We start from the raw sequence: 20,792 nt of genomic DNA, 5'->3' as shown, positions 1-20,792 counted from the left end.
TTGGCTCCAAGGCTTTGGACTTGGCGAGAGAGGAGGGGGATGAGACCTTGATTAAGTTTGGTTTGGACGTGCTAACGTTAGCCGTGTTAGCCATTCTGACCACAGCCCCCATCGGAGCGCTGGGTATCGGACTGGCCGGACCCCGCCTCCTGGCCCGGCAGGTCAAAGGTCAGCACGCACACTCTTTGTGTGTCTTTGTTTTAACTTTATTAACTTAATTCTCATTAATCATTTAACCTTTTATTGGTATTTATTTATTATTACAGACAGGCGGATACATTAATCATATTTCTACTAACATTTTAAATTTAATCTCAGCAGAAGACACGGAAGGCGGAGCCACGACTCCAAGCAGCAATGGGATTGGTCAAGAAAAGGACAGCGTGACGCTTGAGAGCAAGCTATGAGGCCTCCGATTGGACAAACTAAATAAAACTATGTTATGCACAATACGTTAAACCTTCTGTCGGCGCAGATATGTTTTTAAAATGTCTTTGCTGTATGTTTCGTTTATCCTTTGATGTGCTAATGCTAACGTGCAAGCTACTGTTGCTAGCTAAATGTTTAGCTGCTGATGAAAGTTCGGGATGCAATAACAGTAAATTGTTAAAAGTTTGTACAATGTGTCAAACGTTTTTGTTTGATACATCAGAAGTAATTAAAATGGAAAATAAAAAATAACTATGTAGTTGTACAACCTTAATATTAGCTTGTTTGCTCAGTGGTCTGAGGGGAAATTAAGGCAGAATACAATTTAAATATTGAGTTAGCTCGCTAATGTTAGCATAGCATGCCATATTTGTCCAACAAAGCTAAATTTTCCATTATTATTCATCGTCTTTTGTTATTTGTATGATTGTGTTGGCGAAGGGCAGGTGAGGTCATTCATTCGCTTGTGATTATCTGATGTTTCAGGGCGTTTAAACGTGGAGCTAATGTTTGTGTGAAGAATGAGACAAAAAGAGCTGAGGAGTTCAAACCCCGCCTCCACACGGCTGACCAATCACGGCCTGAGGTGGGGGTGGTTGTTTCCAGAGATGGTTGTCGCCCAACTGTCGGGGGAGGGGGTTTCAGTTTATATTCCTCTTATTGTAATTATTCTTGTCCAATCCCTTGAGCAATTGAGATAAATATGTCCCACAATTATTGTAATGAACTACGATTTATTACCATTAATTATTCAAATACTCAAAGATAAAAAGTGACAAAGCAAACTTTTATTTAATTTATAAATGTATTTGTTTGCCGTTTATCTGTAGTCTCTGACTAGATGTTACATTTACACACAGAATCTGTGTGTATCAACAACATACAGGAAGTAAAACGTGCACGCACAAAAACAAAGGCGCACAAATATAGAATCGTTGTCAAAATAAACAACCTGGTCGACATCAACAAATGTTTTTATCAGACGAAGATCAATGCATAAACCTGATGAAAAGATCAATAAGACTTGTGTGTTCAAGTCTCTTCACTAAACAGGAAGAGCATGTTTGCAACAACAAATAGCTCCAGGATTGTTGTATTTTAAAAGGTTATTCTTTAAAATGTATGTAAACACATGTGATGAATCACATTATAATAAGATGGAAGCAGTGTACATCTTCATCTCAAACAAGCAGTTCCTGTTTCCTGAGTACGCTTTCTTCTCCTCAGACCACACGAGTGGAACGGAAACCCGCTTGAAGAAGGAAACGCAGCAACAACCTGAAACCACGAAGCAATCCTCTTTCAAATGTAACGTCCACGTTGCACACGGTCAACAAGTGTCAGAACGATGGGCTCAATAACAAAACAACAAACCAACAATGTAACAAACCAACAAAGTAACAAAGTAACAAACCAACAAACCAACAAAGTAACAAAGTAACAAACCAACAAAGTAACAAAGTAACAAACCAACAAAGTAACAAAACAACAATGTAACAAACAAAGTAATAAACCAACAAAGTAACAAACCAACAAAGTAACAAAGTAACAAACCAACAAAGTAATAAACCAACAAACCAACAAAGTAACAAACCAACAAACCAACAAAGTAACAAAGTAACAAAACAACAATGTAACAAACAAAGTAATAAACCAACAAACAAACCAACAAACCAACAAAGTAACAAACCAACAAAGTAACAAAGTAACAAACCAACAAAGTAACAAACCAACAAAGTAACAAACCAACAAAGTAACAAACCAACAAACCAACAAAGTAACAAACCAACAAAGTAACAAACCAACAAAGTAACAAAACAACAAAAACAACAAACCAACAAACCAACAAAGTAACAAACCAACAAACCAACAAAGTAACAAAACAACAAAACAACAAACCAACAAAGTAACAAACCAACAAACCAACAAACCAACAAAGTAACTAAGTAACTAAGTAACAAAACAACAAACCAACAAACCAACAAAGTAACTAAGTAACTAAGTAACAAAACAACAAACCAACAAACCAACAAACCAACAAAGTAACAAACCAACAAAACAACAAACCAACAAACCAACAAAGTAACAAAGTAACAAAGTAACAAACCAACAAACCAACAAAGTAACAAAACAAAGTAACAAACCAACAAAGTAACAAACCAACAAAGTAACTAAGTAACAAAACAACAAACCAACAAACCAACAAAGTAACAAAACAAACCAACAAAGTAACAAACCAACAAAGTAACAAAACAACAAAGTAACAAACCAACAAAGTAACAAAACAACAAAGTAACAAACCAACAAACCAACAAACCAACAAAACAACAAAGTAACAAACCAACAAACCAACAAAGTAACTAAGTAACAAACCAACAAAGTAACAAACCAACAAACCAATAAAGTAACAAACCAACAAAGTAACAAACCAACAAAGTAACAAAACAACAAAGTAACAAACCAACAAACCAACAAACCAACAAAGTAACAAAGTAACAAACCAACAAAGTAACAAACCAACAAACCAACAAAGTAACTGTAACGATCCTCCATGTCGGGCAGGCACATTGAGGGCAACACACGGGATTCAATTCTTACAGATTTTTATTATTGCTAATTATGCTGCGGTCGGGTGTTCTTTCCCCGGTCGCTCCCCCACACACTCTGATTGACCCCAGCTGAGGCTGATTACACCTCATCCCGGCACTGTTCCCTGAACTACTCCCTCGCTCCAGCTGATCCAGTTTTGGTTTTACACATTTCTTTATTGTCTGTCACTGTTTTATTTTGTATGTCTGACACGTTGTTAAATGTCTTGGCCAGGACACTTGAAAGGGAGATTTTTAATCTCAATGAGGTAGAAACATCTTGACTTCTGATGAAGGTTATGAATGGATGAAGAGCCCCAGAGAGGCGGTCCGGTTGTGGTTTCCAAGAACAGGATGTTGTTGCCACACTTTGCATTCGGATGCCATGAAGGCAACTCTGCTTTTCCCCGGTGAGTAGAGAAAACTTTAATAAAGACATTTATTTATTTATTTATTTATATATAAATCAATATTTATCACGTGAAAATAACCAAAGGGAAAACCTTCAGTGAGGGAACAGACGTGTGTTTATAGATTATTAAGATCATAAGGAGGTCAAAAGATGTGGAATTGTGAAGATATTTGAGTGTGTTACAAATGTTTCTACACACTCACACACACTCTCACACCTGTGATGCTGTTTCAGTGTTGCTGAGCGTCCTCCAGTCGGCCCACAGTCGAGGTGAGTTTCCTGTTTATGGACTTGAGACGTTTATTGAAATAAAAATCATTAAAAAGGACGCTAACATGTTTCTATTGTTAGTTCAAGTAGTTCAGATGACAAGCTAGCTCGTTAGCCCTGTAGGCTAACGTTAGCTTGTCCTTGGTGGAATTGGCGAGCTAGCCAGCTAACTGTACCACCGTGCTTTCATGCTACACTGGTGAGAACGAGCCGATTAGAGGTTGTGGAAATGTCTCTTCTCTATTTCTGTCTTTGACTCACTTTTCATATGTTTAAAAGTTTCTAAATGAATTCAGCCACTTTAGCTGCTTTGTGAGAAGAAAATATAGATTGGTTGTTCCAAAAGTTGCTCAATCTCACAACAGCAACACATTGTATTTGTTGCGTCCATCAAACAATTTAAATAGTAGTAGTTATAGTAATGATACTAACAGTTCCTCGTCATATCAGATAGAAATAAAGAGCCACGTGTCGGCTGGTCTGGAGTCTGTTTGATGAGGTGCACACTTCCTTCTTTTATAAATATGTTCATATGTTTGGGTTCACATCCCGAGACCCGCCCCGACTCCAGCACAGTACACATTATGATGTATTTGTACTCTTTGTTACTTCAACAAAGAGAAATGTTGTACTTGGAGTTACTTTATCGGGTTAGGGTTGCTGGTATTGGACACGTGAACACGTTGTCCTGACGATGAGGTCACAATGTAGTTATTACTAGTAGTTATTACACATCCAATAACAGCCCCCGTGTTTATTTTTTCCTCCCAGCCTCGGTGACCATCACTCCCAGCATGTCGCAGTTTTTCGAGTACGAGAAGATCTCTCTGAGCTGTGGGCGGATGAGCTCCGGTGATTGGACGGTGTGGAGGTACACGGCAGAAAGGTCAGTCCACCAAACACAGCTTCAAAGACACAGGCTGAGGGGTTGGAATCAAAGTTAATTAAACAACCAATTAAAGCCGAATGGATCAGAAAACATCTGGAACACTGAGTAAATGATGTCCAATGTGGACCCTGTGCTGGAAAGATAAAACCCCTGAACATGAACAACGATGGCTAAACTGGTCGCTGTGTTCCCAGTATGAAGCTGTCCCACTGTGGATCAGGATGGGGCGACCACTCGTCCTCCACCTGCGTCATGAAGACGGCCAAGCTGTCCGACAGCGGCGTGTACTGGTGTCAATCCCAACGCGGGGAGAGCAGCAACAGCGTCAACGTCCTCGTCGTCGGTGAGATTCACAACTCATGACCAAACTTCTTCTTTTGGTTTGAGGCCTTTTCATGTTTGTCAGTGCCGGTTGTTGAATGAACTGAACTCGTCTTCGTCGGTGACTCACGGGCTGCAACGTCCACGAGTCACATCAATTGTCTTAAAGGGGAGTGAGGCCAGAAGCAGATTATAGGAACTGCAAAGGTCCGAGAGAGTCTGATTAAGTGAGGACTTGTATGACCAGGTGGTAAGTGACTTAAAGCTGCATTCTCTCTCCTGACCACCAGGGGGCGACTCCTCTGGTTGTATAGAAGTCTATAGAAGATGACTCCCTATTACTCAATTGCAATGTTTTAGCTTAATGCCACTCTATATCAGTACTGTCGTGGTTGGAGATTCTAACTTTCTAACAAATCTGATGAAGAATCAATACCTTTAAATGGCTCAATAACCTCGATAATATTAATAATAATCTGTGTTCAGGAGGACCAGTGATCCTGCAGAGCCCCGTCCTCCCAGTGACAGAGGGCCATGACGTCACTCTGTCCTGCAGGACAAAGACGACCTCCGACCTCCCAGCTGATTTCTATAAAGATGGCTCGCTCATCGGAAGAGCGCCTACAGGTCACATGACCCTCCAGCGCTTCTCCAAGTCGGATGAAGCCGTCTACAAATGTAACATCGGCGCTGACGACTCGCCGCCCAGCCGGCTGCTGACGAAAGGTAAAGATCTGTTTTCTTCACCTTCATCTCCACGGTTCCGTCCTGACTCCTGGTGTCTGTCCCCCAGACGGGTCCGACGTGGCGTCGCTCACGGCGTCGCCCGACTCCTCTCAGCTGTTTGAGTACGAGAATCTGTCTTTGAGCTGCGGCGGCGGGTGGAGCGTCAGGAGGTTCACCGCGTCTGACGGGAAGATGTCGGGCTGTGGGGGCGACTGGGGGTCGCTCACCTCTGGAGGCTGCGTCCTCCACACGGTCAAGCTGCCCGACGGCGCCACCTACTGGTGCCAGTCTGCTGCACAGCAGCGGAGCAACTCGGTCCAGATCACCGTGTATGGTAGGAACATCACGGAGAACCGTTCCACATCATGAGAACCGTCTTCGACCTCCTCTGTCTTTCTTTCTGCTCAGATAAACCCGTTCTCCTGCGGACCCCCGTCCTCCCAGTGATGGAGGGACATGACGTCACTCTGTCCTGCAGGACAAAGACGACCTCCGACCTCCCAGCTGATTTCTATAAAGATGGCTCCTTCATGAGGACTGAGCCTACAGGTCACATGACCCTCCAGCATGTCGCCAGGTCTGATGAAGGCCTCTACAGGTGTAACATGAGCGGTGCAGAGTCTCCACCCAGCTGGCTGGCTGTCACAGGTGAGGAGGGTTGAGTCAGCAGGTGATGGGGACATGAAGACATGTGGACATGAGGACATGAGGTGATGGGGACATGGGGACATGAGGACATGAGGTGATGGGGACATGAAGACATGGGGACATGAGGTGCTGGGGACATGAAGACATGGGGACATGAGGTGCTGGGGACATGAAGACATGGGGACATGAGGACATGAGGTGATGGGGACATGAAGACATGGGGACATGAGGTGCTGGGGACATGAAGACATGGGGACATGAGGTGCTGGGGACATGAAGACATGGGGACATGAGGTGCTGGGGACATGGGGACATGAGGACATGAGGTGATGGGGACATGAAGACATGGGGACATGAGGTGCTGGGGACATGGGGACATGAGGTGCTGGGGACATGAAGACATGGGGACATGAGGACATGAGGTGCTGGGGACATGGGGACATGAGGACATGAGGTGATGGGGACATGGGGACATGAGGACATGAGGTGCTGGGGACATGAGGACATGAGGTGATGGGGACATGAGGACATGAGGTGCTGGGGACATGGGGACATGAGGACATGAGGTGATGGGGACATGGGGACATGAGGACATGAGGTGATGGGGACATGGGGACATGAGGACATGAGGTGCTGGGGACATGAAGACATGGGGACATGAGGACATGAGGACATGAGGTGATGGGGACATGAAGACATGGGGACATGAGGTGCTGGGGACATGGGGACATGAGGTGCTGGGGACATGAAGACATGGGGACATGAGGACATGAGGTGATGAGGAAATGAATACATTAGGAAATGAGGACATGAGGACCGCCGTCCTAACATTGTCCATAAACGTCTTCATTCATTTACATCAGAAAGAGATTGATATTCATGTGTCTTGTTGTTCCAAACGGATGTTTTATTGATTTTTAATGCTACATTACATCACATGGGTTAGGCTAACATGCGTTTGTCGTTCCAGACCCACATGGCTTGGCCATGCCGGCTGCAGACTCCGCCCTCTCTGTGTTGGGAGTGATGCGCCACCTGCTGGTGTTCTCCCCGTACTGCATCTCCACCGTCATCATTGTGTCTCTTTACCGACACCGGCCCTCGGGTAACGTGGTTTCCGAATTAGCTTAGCACGTTAGCATGCTGGCATTAGCTGACTGATGATGATGTTAAATCAATTAATCAAATCTCCATCACAATATGCTTCATATTGAATTATCTATTCGATGATTCATGAAACGATGACATCACTCTGCAGGAAGGAAGCAGCCTGTTTCTACGACGATGGCTCCGCCCAGCGAGGAAGACGAGGGATTGGACCGACCGTATGGTGATGTCATCGATGACGTCACCACCGAGTATCACTTCTAAACGTTTCTCTCTTGATGTTGTTGTTGTATACTTGTTCAAGAATCCATATTTCAATAATGAGACAGGATAACAATGAAGACATTTATTGACAGACGTGAATGTATACTTTAAAATAAAACTTTTGTTGATAAAGTTTGAATGTGAACTTTTCACATTTGTTTTATTTGTTGCTTTGAGTGTTTTTGGCTTCACAGTTTTAACTCTTAAGGCTGAAAAACTGCAGTTTGATGATGTATGAATTACAAATGAACATGTTTGACGTGGGCGCCCTCTAGTGGCAGAAAGGACACAAGTCTTAAAAGTCTTTAGATGTGTTTATCACTGATGGTTGTATTGAACAATATGTTTAAAATACATTTTTATAATGAGTGAGTATGAATTTATTATTCAAGTATTTATATTGTGTGGAGTTAAACTAGAACACGTGGGGTTAAACTAGAATATGGAGTTAAACTAGAACATGTGGAGTTAAACTAGAACACGTGGAGTTAAACTAGAACATGTGGAGTTAAACTAGAACATGTGGGGTTAAACTAGAACATGTGGAGTTAAACTAGAACATGTGGAGTTAAACTAGAACATGTGGGGTTAAACTAGAACATGTGGAGTTAAACTAGAACATGTGGAGTTAAACTAGAACATGTGGAGTTAACCTAGAATATGGAGTTAAACTAGAACATGTGGGGTTAAACTAGAATATGGAGTTAAACTAGAACATGTGGAGTTAAACTAGAACATGTGGGGTTAAACTAGAACATGTGGAGTTAAACTAGAACATGTGGAGTTAAACTAGAACATGTGGGGTTAAACTAGAACATGTGGAGTTAAACTAGAACATGTGGAGTTAAACTAGAACATGTGGAGTTCCACAGGGAGGGGTTCTGGGTCCTCCGGTTCTCTTCTACGAAGGACGTCAAACAACAGATCCGGTCAGAAGTGGTGCTCCGTGGTGGCAGCAGTGATGAGGTCATCGTAGTCATCACCCAATCCCCCCTCAGCATGAGTGGGCGGGGCCATCACCATGGAGACGGGCAAGTCATTTACTAGGATTCGGAGCAGGTTAGAAAGAGATTGTAGATCAACATGAGGGGTTCTGTTAGAAAGACTGTCAATCATGAACACAATAGTGATTGATTGATGGATTGATACCTGTGGGCCTGTGTCGATATAAAGACACCATGATGAAAGTGGAGATGCAGTACGGACAGAACACCACCAGGTGGCAGACTATTCTGATCACAAGATGGGAGGGGTCCGAGGCAGGGGGCGGGGTTGTCGGTTGACCTGGAGACAGAATCTCACCTGGTCAGGTTAATATTTGGGTGAATGAAGTGGTGAAACCAAAGGAGACCTCCTCACCTGTGACAGCCAGCCAGCTGGGTGGAGACTCTGCACCGCTCATGTTACACCTGTAGAGGCCTTCATCAGACCTGGCGACATGCTGGAGGGTCATGTGACCTGTAGGCTCAGTCCTCATGAAGGAGCCATCTTTATAGAAATCAGCTGGGAGGTCGGAGGTCGTCTTTGTCCTGCAGGACAGAGTGACGTCATGTCCCTCCATCACTGGGAGGACGGGGCTCTGCAGGATCACTGGTCCTCCTGAACACAGAGACCAGCATATTGTTCGCGGTGCAGATGTATTATTATTTATTGTGTGGTTGATTGTCTGATCTTACCAGTGACGGTGATGTTGATGGTGGTCCTGGTTTCTCCCTCTGTGGTCTCACACCAGTAGACTCCACTGTCCAAAGGGACCAAGAAGCTGATCTCACAGGAAGAACCAGCTAGATACCCCCATCCGTCTCCACACGGGGCCTTTTCCTTCCCTCTGGGCGTGGTCCTCCTCAGGGTCCACCCAGAGGGGTCGTCCTCACAGCTCAGAGTGAGGGACGTCCAGCTGAAGAACTGAGAGCTACTGAGACTCAGAGGAGCTGGAGGACGGTGTGGAAGAGGATTTGTTGAGCTTTTACATTTTCAATTGGACTAAACGTCCCGTTGTTGTGTACGTGCAGGTGGATGTAGGACAGGTGAGATCTGAGGCTAGATGACAACAACCAAAAACCACGATGGCAACGGCCAGAATCAAAGATGGGTAAGAGTAAAACATGTATATGATGACAGCAAAAAAATGACAACGGCCAAAAACCAACATTGCGACGGCCAACAGGAGGAACCGAGGCTCCTAAACCATCTTCCACAAAGCAACGTGATGTCACGATGGCTACGCCCACTTCCTGTTTACAGTCTATGGAAGGTTACGTTTTACGTTACATTGCACCATCTTTTAGTTTGTGTCAGGCATATTTCGGAGCTTTCAATCTGAATCACTCTAAAAGGCTTCTTCTCCACCCATCACATTGTAGACCCCCCCCCCCCCGGACCAACTGCACCGTCTGGAGAGATTTCTGATTGGTGGTTGGAGGCCGTGTCTCACTGACCTTGGCTTGTGGAACCGCTCAGCAGTGAAGTCAGACCTGCAGAGGACACTGTGGTTAGTTTAGCTGCACGAGTCTCTCAGTAACGTTTAGATCTGTTAGAACCGTCAGATGTTCTGAAGGTTCTCCTCATTGCTGTACTCACCGAGCAGCCACAGGACTGACGCTCCCTCCATCTTGTGAGATCTGCGTGCTGATGGTGAACGTTGATGACTTCATGGTCAATAAGCCCCTCCTCCTTCCTCTGAGGGCTCTGCTGCCAGGGTTGTGGTTTCCTCTTCGTGAGGTGATGAGGAACGAGGCTCTGAACCGAAAACATGAAGCAGAGACCGAGACAAATAAACAACTGTCTGTATATATATATTTGTATGTGTGTATATGTATACGAACACATCTATACAGTACGTGTGCTTTAACTAATATACAATAATAATAACTCAGTGTTCACACACACACGCACAGTGCTAAATATATATATATAAATATATATATATATATATATATATAAATATATATATATTTTGTCAGAGGGCTCTGACCCCGACAGGTGAGATGTTGAGTAATGAAGGTAAACGGAAGCACAGGTGGGGCTCTAGCTGAAGAGAGGTTCCCTGGAGGAAGCTCATAAGAACATCACGGCGTGTGGTGGCGGACTCAGATGCAGACACAGACCGCAGGTCGTGAGTTTTGGGGTGACTATGGGTCAGTGGTTAGCATGCCCGTCTTTCAATCAAGGGGTTGGCAGTTCAATCCCCGCCCTAGTCGATGTGTCCTTGAGCAAGACACTTAACCCTGCGTTGCTCCCCGTAGCTGTGTCTACGGTGTATAATGTAAAGTGTCTTTGAGTATCTTGAAAAGCACTATATAAATTAAATGGATTATTATTATTATTATTATTATTATTAAGGGCTTTTATTTCCGGGAGGACACAAAGGGAAAAACTGTGATGGAACAGCGGGGAGTCCGAGGACAGGAGGGCGGGGGGGAACCGGGCAGGACCAGGACCAGGTAAGGCAGGAAGACTGGGGAACCGGGAGGATGATCTAAACAGTAGGAACATGGGTAGATGTGAAGAGGGGATGACGAGCCGGGGTAGATGTGAAGGAGAGGAACCGCAAGTCCTTCCTTCCTGCTGCTGTCAGTCTGCACAACCAGCTGAGCTCCCAGTAGACCACAAAACACTCAACCACTTCATTCAATCTGACCTGTTCAATATTAATATCACTACACTGTGCAAATAGCCGTATTTATTCTGCCTGTGTATATATATTATTGTATAATGTAGTGCTTGCCGTCTGCAGTGTCGAATAACCTTGCGTTGCCGTGAACGCACCCCCGCAGCCTGTCCCATTAACTTATCAAACCCCGGCCAATCGGTTCCCAAGGTTGGTGGGTGAGTAAGGCGGAGCTAACCGCGACCTTTACATTAGGTTTTATCCCCCTATGTCTCAACTGACACTATAGGATACTCGTGAACATCCCCATGCACACACCTCATTTTTACCCACAATGCCTCCACCAATGCCCGGGCCGAACCAGGGTCTGGTGGATCATAGACTGTTTACAGCCGGAATCCACCATTGACTGCATCAACACCACCCCCCTGGACCGGGGGATGGTGTTGGAGAACAGTCACCCCGGATCACCTCAGACACTCCTGCCCTGATGTTTGAGGGACCCCCTGTCGGTTGGGATGGGTGCCGGCGTTTGCTGGGGTCGGAGGATTGGGGAACCGAGGGAGCTGTCGTAGGAGCCTCCTCCGTGGGGCTGGCGTTGGTCGAGCCGGAGCCAGCGTGCTGCCGATGTCCACCCTGACCGCAGGGATAAACCGCCAGATCACTCCGCCAGAGTGATGGCGGTCTCCAGCGACGTAGGGCGGTGACAGCAGACGTCAAAGGTCCGGCCGGCAGCCCCCCCACGAACTGCTCCAGGATGACCCTCTCTGCCACCGCTTGAGACCCTCCTGGGCACCCAGGCTCCCGGGCTGCAGCCACCTCGTTGCGGCGTCCCTGTGAGCATTATCGGATATTATTACTATCATCACCATCCCCATCACTATCATCATTATCATCATTATTATTATTATTATAATAGACGCTCACCGATGTACCAATTGCGACCTGGAAGTCTCGCACTTTATGCCGGGCGTGACACGTTTCTGAATCAACTTGCTTACTTCACGAGGGAGAATGTCCGTTCCTGAAGGCGGCGCGAGGAGCTGAAGATCGAGATCAGACGAGAGAGATTCCGCAGAGAGTTCGTCGCGCATCTGAACGTGATCACGGTGACACTGGCTGAGGGTCGGTGGTGTTACAAGTCCGGGCATCACAACTCGCATTGTTACCGGAAAATACAAGAGCTGACCGACGTGCTCCGACCGTCGGTCAGCTCTTGTATAAAACACACATCTCCGTGTTGTCGCTTGTGACACCGGATGTGATGTCTAAATAATTGGGCTTCGAGAAACCTAGAGGTTTTGAGTGAAGGTTCTCCGAAGGTTTCGCTCACAATCTAGGCTGAGCTGAGGGAGCCTCGCGTGCCGTTCTTTTCGTGATCATCAAAGGAAATTGTGGAAACTAATCAGTGGAGACATATGTTTTACAACAGAACGTGTTTTATTTCATAGAGTACAACCATCTTAGGATTCCTGACGTCTCCTGTAGACGTTCAGACTCTCCAAAGCGCCGTATCCACCTAGGTCCGTGTCCGTGTGTACAGCGTCATCGTACTCTAGTGTGTATCTGCTCCAACAGTTCACCGGGCTTATTCTGCACTCCTTCTGGGGCCGAGCTTCATCGTTGTCTTCTCGCACCTTCGTCACGATAGGCCCCCCAGGAGACCTTCAAGCTCGTGACGAGGATCCCCGAGTGAGGTGTACAACCCCGGGACAACGCGAGGGATATATACACATACATACAGTGGGGCAAAAAGGTATTTAGTCAGCCACCAATTGTGCAAGTTCTCCCACTTAAAAAGATGAGAGGCCTGTAATTTTCATCATAGGTTCACCTCAACTATGAGAGAAAAACAAAATCCAGAAAATCACATGATTTTTAAAGAATTTATTTGCAAATTATGGTTGAAAATAAGTATTTGGTCAATAACAAAAGTTCATCTCAATACTTTGTTATATTCCCTTTGTTGGCAATGACAGAGGTCAAACGTTGTCTGTAAGTCTTCACAAGCTTTTCACACACTGTTGCTGGTGTTTTGGCCCATTCCTCCATGCAGATCTCCTCTAGAGCAGTGATGTTTTGGGGCTTTCAACTCCCTCCACAGATGTTCTATGGGGTTGAGATCTGGAGACCGGTTAGGCCACTCCAGGACCTTGAAATGCTTCTTACGAAGCCACTCCTTCGTTGCCCGGGCGGTGTGTTTGGGATCATTGTCACGCTGAAAGACCCAGCCACGTTTCATCTTCAATGCCCTTGCTGATGGAAGGAGGTTTTCACTCAACATCTCACGACACATGGCCCCATTCATTCTGTCCTTTACACGGATCAGTCGTCCTGGTCCCCTTGCAGAAAAACAGCCCCAAAGCATGATGTTTCCACCCCCATGCTTCACAGTAGGTAACCGGTGTTCTTTGGATGCAACTCGGCATTCTTTCTCCTCCAAACACGACGAGTTGAGTTTTTACCAAAAAGTTCTATTTTGGTTTCATCTGACCATATGACATTCTCCCAATCCTCTTCTGGATCATCCAAATACTCTAGCAAACTTCAGAGGGGCCTGGACATGTACTGGCTTAAGCAGGGGGACACGTCTGGCACTGCAGGGTTGGAGTGTGTTACTGATGGTAGCCTTTGTTACTTTGGTCCCAGCTCTCTGCAGGTCATCCACTAGGTCCCCCAGTGTGGTTCTGGGATTCTTGTGATCATTTTGACCCCACGGGGTGAGATCTTGTGTGGAGCCCCAGATCAAGGGAGACTATCAGTGGTCTCGTATGTCTTCCATTTTCTAATAATTGCTCCCACAGTTGATTTCTTCACACCAAGCTGCTTACCTATTGCAGATTCAGTCTTCCCAGCCTGGTGCAGGTCTACAATTTTGTTTCTGGTGTCCTTTGACAGCTCTTTGGTCTTGGCCATAGAGGAGTTTAGAGTGTGACTGTTTGAGGGTGTGGATAGGTGTCCTTTATACTGATATCGAGTTCAAACAGGTTCCATTAATACAGGTAACGAGTGGAGGACAGAGGAGCCTCTTGAAGAAGAAGTTACAGGTCTGTGAGAGCCAGAAATCTTGCTTGTTTATAGTTGACCAAATAAGTTTGACCCCCGGACAACGGGAGGGTTAAATAGAAAATAAATAACAAAGAAGAAATACATTAATACATTATTACATTATAAACACAAACAGAATACAAGATGAAGACCTATTTACATTTACGATTAGTCCGGATAATACAGCCACCAGGATCAACAAGTACACAACACCCCACTTGGTGGAGAGTCAGGTGCAGGGCTGTGGAGCGTTATTGGGAATCCCACTGCTTTTCAAACCCCGCCCCGCGCTGCCATTGGAGCGCTCGGATTGGCCAGGCGTCCAAGCTCGTTGAGAAACCTTTGTAGCTTCACTGATGGTTCAAGTCCCCTTTACACATAGAACTCAATGTTTCTTGTTCAGCTTCTTCATCACCAGCTGGCCGATCTGACTTCCTCCTCCTTGATACCAGTAGGATGAAACCAGTAACAATCACACCAGTGACAGCTACTGGTATTAAACCATAACGTCCACGCTGGTCTCCTCCACGCTGGTCTCCTCCATGCTGGTCTCCTCCATGCTGGTCTCCTCCTCCAGTGGTTCCATCTGTATGACCTGCAGAACGTTATCACGTGACTCAGAGCTGTTTAGTAGAAAGAGTCATCAACAGCATCCATCAATACATTGTCTTCTGTTTATCCGGGTCGTGTCTCAGTGGCCTCCCAACAGGCCGACCCAGGCTGGCCTCTCACCCACAACATGTTCCAGCTCATTCTGGGGATCCCGGGGTGTTCCCAGGCCAGCTGGGAGATTTCTAAAAATGGGAACCACTATTTGGCTTCCCCGGTCTGCCAGTCCATGGGCACTGTTCCCGACCCCCATGCGACATTGAAAAGGCGTGTCAGCCAAGACCGCCCAACAATGTCCAGCATTTCAGGGAGGATCTCATCCCCCCGGCGCCTTGCCACCAAGGAGCTGACTACCTTACCAGCCTCGCCCTGATTGTACTTTCTGATGTTGTTCTCACCGTTGAATGTACTTATTGTGTTGCTTTGGATAAAAGCAACAGCTAAATGAAATGTAATGGTCAGCCGCTGTTTGTTTCAGTTCAAGAGACGAGGAGGACCAGGAAGAGACAGAGTGTCACCATGACAACAGTGACGGGACCAACAATAACAACGTGTTAACAGCGTTCCCAGGCCAGCTGGGAGATATAATCCCTCCAATGTGTTCTGGGTCTTCCCCGGGGTTTCCTACCAGATGGGCATTAAAAACCTCCAATGGGAGGCGACCAGGAGGCATCCGAATTAGATGCCCGAACCACCTCAGCTGACTGACTTTCCACACGAAGGAGTAGCGGCTCAACTCCAAGTTCCTTTCTGATGTCCGAGCTCCTTACCCTATCTCTAAGGCTGAGCCCTAAGGAGGAAACTCATCTCCTTACCCTATCTCTAAGGCTGAGCCCTAAGGAGGAAACTCATCTCCTTACCCTATCTCTAAGGCTGAGCCCTACAGAGGAAACTCATCTCCTTACCCTATCTCTAAGGCTGAGCCCTACAGAGGAAACTCATCTCCTTACCCTATCTCTAAGACTGAGCCCTAAGGAGGAAACTCATCTCCTTACCCTATCTCTATGGCTGAGCCCTAAGGAGGAAACTCATCTCCTTACCCTATCTCTAAGGCTGAGCCCTAAGGAGGAAACTCATCTCCTTACCCTATCTCTAAGGCTGAGCCCTAAGGAGGAAACTCATCTCCTTACCCTATCTCTAAGACTGAGCCCTAAGGAGGAAACTCATCTCCTTACCCTATCTCTAAGGCTGAGCCCTACAGAGGAAACTCATCTCCTTACCCTATCTCTATGGCTGAGCCCTAAGGAGGAAACTCATCTCCTTACCCTATCTGTAAGGCTGAGCCCTACAGAGGAAACTCATCTCCTTACCCTATCTCTAAGGCTGAGCCCTAAGGAGGAAACTCATCTCCTTACCCTATCTCTATGGCTGAGCCCTACAGAGGAAACTCATCTCCTTACCCTATCTCTAAGACTGAGCCCTAAGGAGGAAACTCATCTCCTTACCCTATCTCTAAGGCTGAGCCCTACAGAGGAAACTCATCTCCTTACCCTATCTCTAAGGCTGAGCCCTACAGAGGAAACTCATCTCCTTACCCTATCTCTAAGGCTGAGCCCTACAGAGGAAACTCATCTCCTTACCCTATCTCTAAGACTGAGCCCTAAGGAGGAAACTCATCTCCTTACCCTATCTCTATGGCTGAGCCCTAAGGAGGAAACTCATCTCCTTACCCTATCTCTAAGGCTGAGCCCTACAGAGGAAACTCATCTCCTTACCCTATCTCTAAGACTGAGCCCTAAGGAGGAAACTCATCTCCTTACCCTATCTCTATGGCTGAGCCCTAAGGAGGAAACTCATCTCCTTACCCTATCTCTAAGGCTGAGCCCTAAGGAGGAAACTCATCTCCTTACCCTATCTCTAAGGCTGAGCCCTACAGAGGAAACTCATCTCCTTACCCTATCTCTAAGGCTGAGCCCTACAGAGGAAACTCATCTCCTTACCCTATCTCTAAGACTGAGCCCTAAGGAGGAAACTCATCTCCTTACCCTATCTCTATGGCTGAGCCCTAAGGAGGAAACTCATCTCCTTACCCTATCTCTAAGGCTGAGCCCTAAGGAGGAAACTCATCTCCTTACCCTATCTCTAAGACTGAGCCCTAAGGAGGAAACTCATCTCCTTACCCTATCTCTAAGGCTGAGCCCTACAGAGGAAACTCATCTCCTTACCCTATCTCTATGGCTGAGCCCTAAGGAGGAAACTCATCTCCTTACCCTATCTGTAAGGCTGAGCCCTACAGAGGAAACTCATCTCCTTACCCTATCTCTAAGGCTGAGCCCTAAGGAGGAAACTCATCTCCTTACCCTATCTCTATGGCTGAGCCCTACAGAGGAAACTCATCTCCTTACCCTATCTCTAAGACTGAGCCCTAAGGAGGAAACTCATCTCCTTACCCTATCTCTAAGGCTGAGCCCTACAGAGGAAACTCATCTCCTTACCCTATCTCTAAGGCTGAGCCCTAAGGAGGAAACTCATCTCCTTACCCTATCTCTAAGGCTGAGCCCTAAGGAGGAAACTCATCTCCTTACCCTATCTGTAAGGCTGAGCCCTACAGAGGAAACTCATCTCCTTACCCTATCTCTAAGGCTGAGCCCTAAGGAGGAAACTCATCTCCTTACCCTATCTCTAAGGCTGAGCCCTACAGAGGAAACTCATCTCCTTACCCTATCTCTAAGGCTGAGCCCTACAGAGGAAACTCATCTCCTTACCCTATCTCTAAGGCTGAGCCCTACAGAGGAAACTCATCTCCTTACTCTATCTCTAAGGCTGAGCCCTAACGAGGAAACTCATCTCCTTACCCTATCTCTAAGGCTGAGCCCTACAGAGGAAACTCATCTACTTACTCTATCTCTAAGGCTGATCCCTAAGGAGGAACCTCATCTCCTTACCCTATCTCTAAGGCTGAGTCCTACAGAGGAAACTCATCTCCTTACCTTATCTCTAAGGCTGAGACCTACAGAGGAAACTCATCTCCTTACCCTATCTCTAAGGCTGAGCCCTAAGGAGGAAACTCATCTCCTTACCCTATCTCTAAGGCTGAGCCCTACAGAGGAAACTCATCTCCTTACCCTATCTCTAAGGCTGAGCCCTACAGAGGAAACATTTTGACCGCTTGTATTCGCGACCTCGTTCTTTCGGTCCTGACCCAGAGTTTGTGACCTTAGATGAGGGTCAGAATCTATACCGACCAGTAAATGGAGAGCTTTGCCTTCCGGCTCAGCTCCTCTTCACCAAGACGGTCCGGTGCAGCGCCTGTTTTACTGCTGCAGCCGCACCGATCCACCTCACGACTCTCGCTCCATCGTACCCTCATTTGTGAAAAAGACCCTGAGATACTTCACTTGGGGTAGGCATTATGCCCCCACCTGGAGGGATCAATCCACCGGTTTCCGGCGGAGCACCATGGCCTCCGATTTGGAGGTGCTGACTCTCATCCCCGCTGCTTCACACTCGGCTCCAAATCGCCCCAGTGAATGCCGGAGGTCACTGTCCAAGGACAACAGGACCGCATCATCTGCAAACAGCAGAGAGGCGATCCCGAGACTCCTCAACCTGTTGTTCTCCAGCCCCCGGCTGTACCTAGATATCCTGTCCATGAAGGTCACGAACAGGACCGGTGATAAAGGGCAGCCCTGGTGGAGGCCAACACCCACCGAGAACGTGTCTGACTTACTACCGAGGAGACGAACACTGCTCCTACTGCAGGCGTACAGAGACCGGATGGCCCGTGCCAACGGGTCCGGCACCCCATACTCCCGCAGCACCCCCCACAAAAACATCAACACCATCTTTTGGAAAAACTAATATCACATGAACACAATGTCTGAACTCTAAACCCACCTGGTTCTCTGACGGTCAGCTGGACGACGCTGACAAGTTCGGGTTCGTGTCTGTGACTCTCTCTACTGGGTTTGATTAAAAAAACTTGACACTTGTACGTTCCGGAGTCGTTGACGGTGACATTATTCAGAACAATGGAAAAGTCTCCGTTCTTCATGTCTGGGGCTCTCAGCTGCACTCGATCGAGGAAGTGTTGGTCCTGGTAGCTGACGTAGACGTGTCCGTCTCTGTAGAAGAAGACGTAGCACTTGGACTTCAGCTCCAGTTTGTTCCACTCTAACAATGCGATGACATCGTTTTGGGAAACCGGAAGCCAACACTCAAGAGTGACGTTCTGTCCAGGCGTGAGGTTCTTTGAGGCTGAACAAAAAAACGGAAGAGAAAGTTCTCCACAGTCAGAACTTGTGTTGTTTCCTTCTGAAACAATAAAATGTGAGCCAGTACAACAGTGTGTACTTCGATTTATAGTCGGGGCTGAACCAGGTTTATACAAGAGCTGGTTCAGGTTCGCCCTGGTCCAGCCCCTAGAGAGAGAGGAACTCGGCACAGGCTATACAGGAGGTCTTGGCACAGGCCAAACCTTTTTCTGGTGTTATTGGAGTTCTCGGAGACTTTTCTGGTGTTATTGGAGACTTGGAATATTTTACGATAGTTATTATTACTATGTGCATACCTGATGAGGAGAGATCAGCTCAAAATGTTCGCAGACAGGGGAACATTATCTCTTTCTTGCTGGTTCCATCGCAAAAAAAGAAGCTTGAATACTTTGCAAACAAATGTGCAATAAAGTCCACAAAATGTGATTGGGGACTCCGTTCCGTTTCGCTGCCCCTTTTATTTCGAACCGCACACCGAATACAAACCATCTTCTGAATCAGTCACGTGGTACGGCCGACTCGTCATCACACTCGCCATCAACACAAGTCTCGATACGCGCTTCACAAAAATCTTCCTGGATTACTCGACGCGCGTTTCGAAGCCTCGACACGAAAAGACACCTCACTAGTTATTGGAGACTTTTCTTTTCTTATCAGAGTTATTGGAGACTTTTCTTTTCTTATCAGAGTTATTGGAGACTTTTCTCTTCTTATTAGTTATTGGAGACTTTTCTGGTGTCCTGGAGACTGACATGAAAGCAGTATCGAGCCCCCAGGCTCACCTCGCGCAGAGACGTGATTCTCTGGCTGACAGAGCGGGATGTAAATGTTCCTTCACTGTCACTAAAATAAATCACTCACACTGTGTGAGCCTCTCTGTGACACAAGATAAATATCCAGCGGCCATTACGATTACGCAAACTAGATGACGTCATTTAGCGACGTTACGACCGCCAAAAGATACTTTCTCTACTGAGGAGTTGGCAACTTTAAATAGTTTCCTCACCGTCGAGGAGCGAGCTCCATGAGGAGAGGACCAGGAGCAGGAGCATTGCAGACGGAGTAGAAACTTCTGGAAGCTTCTTCTCTTCCTCGTCCTCTTCTTCCTTTTAGGCTTCATGGTGGATGGCATCCAACAAAAGGTGCATTACCGCCACCTACTGTATTGGAGTGTGGACCAGAGTTATCTATGCCATTAAAACATTTTTGTTTCTTTCAAATACTGCAGTACCTTTCCTGCCCCCAAGATTAATGCATCTCTTAATTATATTTCCTCCACTTCCAGCTTCCTCTTCAGCCTTTCTCTCTCCACTATGAACTTCTGGCAATGACAAATGATGTGTTCTACAGTTTAAATGATATGTTCTACAGTTTAAATGATATGTTCTACAGTTTAAATGATATGCTCTACAGTTTAAATGATATGCTCTACTGTTTAAATGATATGTTCTACAGTTTAAATGATATGTTCTACAGTTTAAATGATATGTTCTATGTTCTACAGTTTAAATGATATGTTCTACAGTTTAAATGATATGTTCTATGTTCTACAGTTTAAATGATATGTTCTACAGTTTAAATGATATGCTCTACAGTTTAAATGATATGTTCTACAGTTTAAATGATATGCTCTACAGTTTAAATGATATGTTCTACA

General features: G+C 46.1%; 3 protein-coding genes across 7 annotated transcripts in view; 2 read left to right on the top strand and 1 right to left on the bottom strand.

Moving 5' to 3' along the window:
* The window catches only part of LOC117747917 (sodium/hydrogen exchanger 9B2), a 14,512-nt gene extending 13,933 nt beyond the window's left edge, over positions 1 to 579 (top strand). The window contains exons 14-15 of the mRNA XM_034557429.1: positions 1 to 168; positions 319 to 579. The exon at positions 1 to 168 is cut by the window's left edge and continues 7 nt beyond it. Coding sequence (XP_034413320.1) covers positions 1 to 168; positions 319 to 407 — 257 coding nt within the window. The 3' untranslated portion in view covers positions 408 to 579. The remainder of the gene's footprint in view (positions 169 to 318) is intronic.
* A 2,755-nt stretch (positions 580 to 3,334) lies between these two features.
* Positions 3,335 to 7,786, top strand: LOC117747920 (sialoadhesin-like). The gene is made up of 9 exons (XM_034557434.1): positions 3,335 to 3,427; positions 3,664 to 3,699; positions 4,471 to 4,585; positions 4,783 to 4,931; positions 5,396 to 5,635; positions 5,703 to 5,969; positions 6,044 to 6,283; positions 7,254 to 7,388; positions 7,542 to 7,786. Exons 1-9 carry the CDS (start codon positions 3,403 to 3,405, stop codon positions 7,652 to 7,654), a joined length of 1,320 nt encoding a protein of 439 aa, XP_034413325.1. The 5' UTR covers positions 3,335 to 3,402; the 3' UTR covers positions 7,655 to 7,786.
* A 163-nt stretch (positions 7,787 to 7,949) lies between these two features.
* On the bottom strand, positions 7,950 to 20,247 carry LOC117747925 (low affinity immunoglobulin gamma Fc region receptor II-b-like). Of its 5 annotated transcripts, none has more exons than XM_034557439.1 (9): positions 20,142 to 20,247; positions 18,759 to 19,118; positions 11,583 to 12,098; positions 10,235 to 10,393; positions 10,093 to 10,128; positions 9,331 to 9,585; positions 9,014 to 9,253; positions 8,804 to 8,938; positions 7,950 to 8,697 (listed from the first exon to the last, which is right to left on the bottom strand). In XM_034557439.1, the coding sequence occupies exons 4-9, from the start codon at positions 10,263 to 10,265 to the stop codon at positions 8,585 to 8,587; spliced, it is 810 nt and encodes a 269-aa protein (XP_034413330.1). In that variant the 5' UTR covers positions 10,266 to 10,393; positions 11,583 to 12,098; positions 18,759 to 19,118; positions 20,142 to 20,247; the 3' UTR covers positions 7,950 to 8,584. The 5 variants fall into 5 exon arrangements, with proteins under 5 accessions (XP_034413330.1, XP_034413331.1, XP_034413333.1 ...); XM_034557440.1 differs by having other exon boundaries at positions 11,598 to 12,098; XM_034557442.1 differs by lacking the exon at positions 20,142 to 20,247 and adding an exon at positions 19,432 to 20,135.
* Between the last annotated feature and the right edge of the window lie 545 nt (positions 20,248 to 20,792).

This window comes from Cyclopterus lumpus, chromosome 18 (assembly GCF_009769545.1).
Source record: "Cyclopterus lumpus isolate fCycLum1 chromosome 18, fCycLum1.pri, whole genome shotgun sequence".
Taxonomy (NCBI): domain Eukaryota; kingdom Metazoa; phylum Chordata; class Actinopteri; order Perciformes; family Cyclopteridae; genus Cyclopterus; species Cyclopterus lumpus.
Note: the sequence above shows the minus strand (reverse complement) of the source record. Positions and strands in the feature narration are given on the sequence as shown.

What these genes read in the sequence shown, in the direction of transcription:
- LOC117747920 (XM_034557434.1), top strand. Translation starts at nt 3,403, where the DNA reads ATGAAGGCAACTCTGCTTTTCCCCG. An exon ending in TGGAGGTACACGGCAGAAAG is followed by an intron (nt 4,586 to 4,782) that starts GTCAGTCCACCA and finishes CTGTGTTCCCAG; the next exon opens with TATGAAGCTGTCCCACTGTG. An exon ending in TTACCGACACCGGCCCTCGG is followed by an intron (nt 7,389 to 7,541) that starts GTAACGTGGTTT and finishes ATCACTCTGCAG; the next exon opens with GAAGGAAGCAGCCTGTTTCT.
- LOC117747925 (XM_034557439.1), bottom strand. Translation starts at nt 10,265, where the DNA reads ATGGAGGGAGCGTCAGTCCTGTGGCTGCTCG. An exon ending in CATCAACATCACCGTCACTG is followed by an intron (nt 9,254 to 9,330) that starts GTAAGATCAGAC and finishes CTCTGTGTTCAG; the next exon opens with GAGGACCAGTGATCCTGCAG. An exon ending in CAGCTGGCTGGCTGTCACAG is followed by an intron (nt 8,939 to 9,013) that starts GTGAGGAGGTCT and finishes TTCTGTCTCCAG; the next exon opens with GTCAACCGACAACCCCGCCC.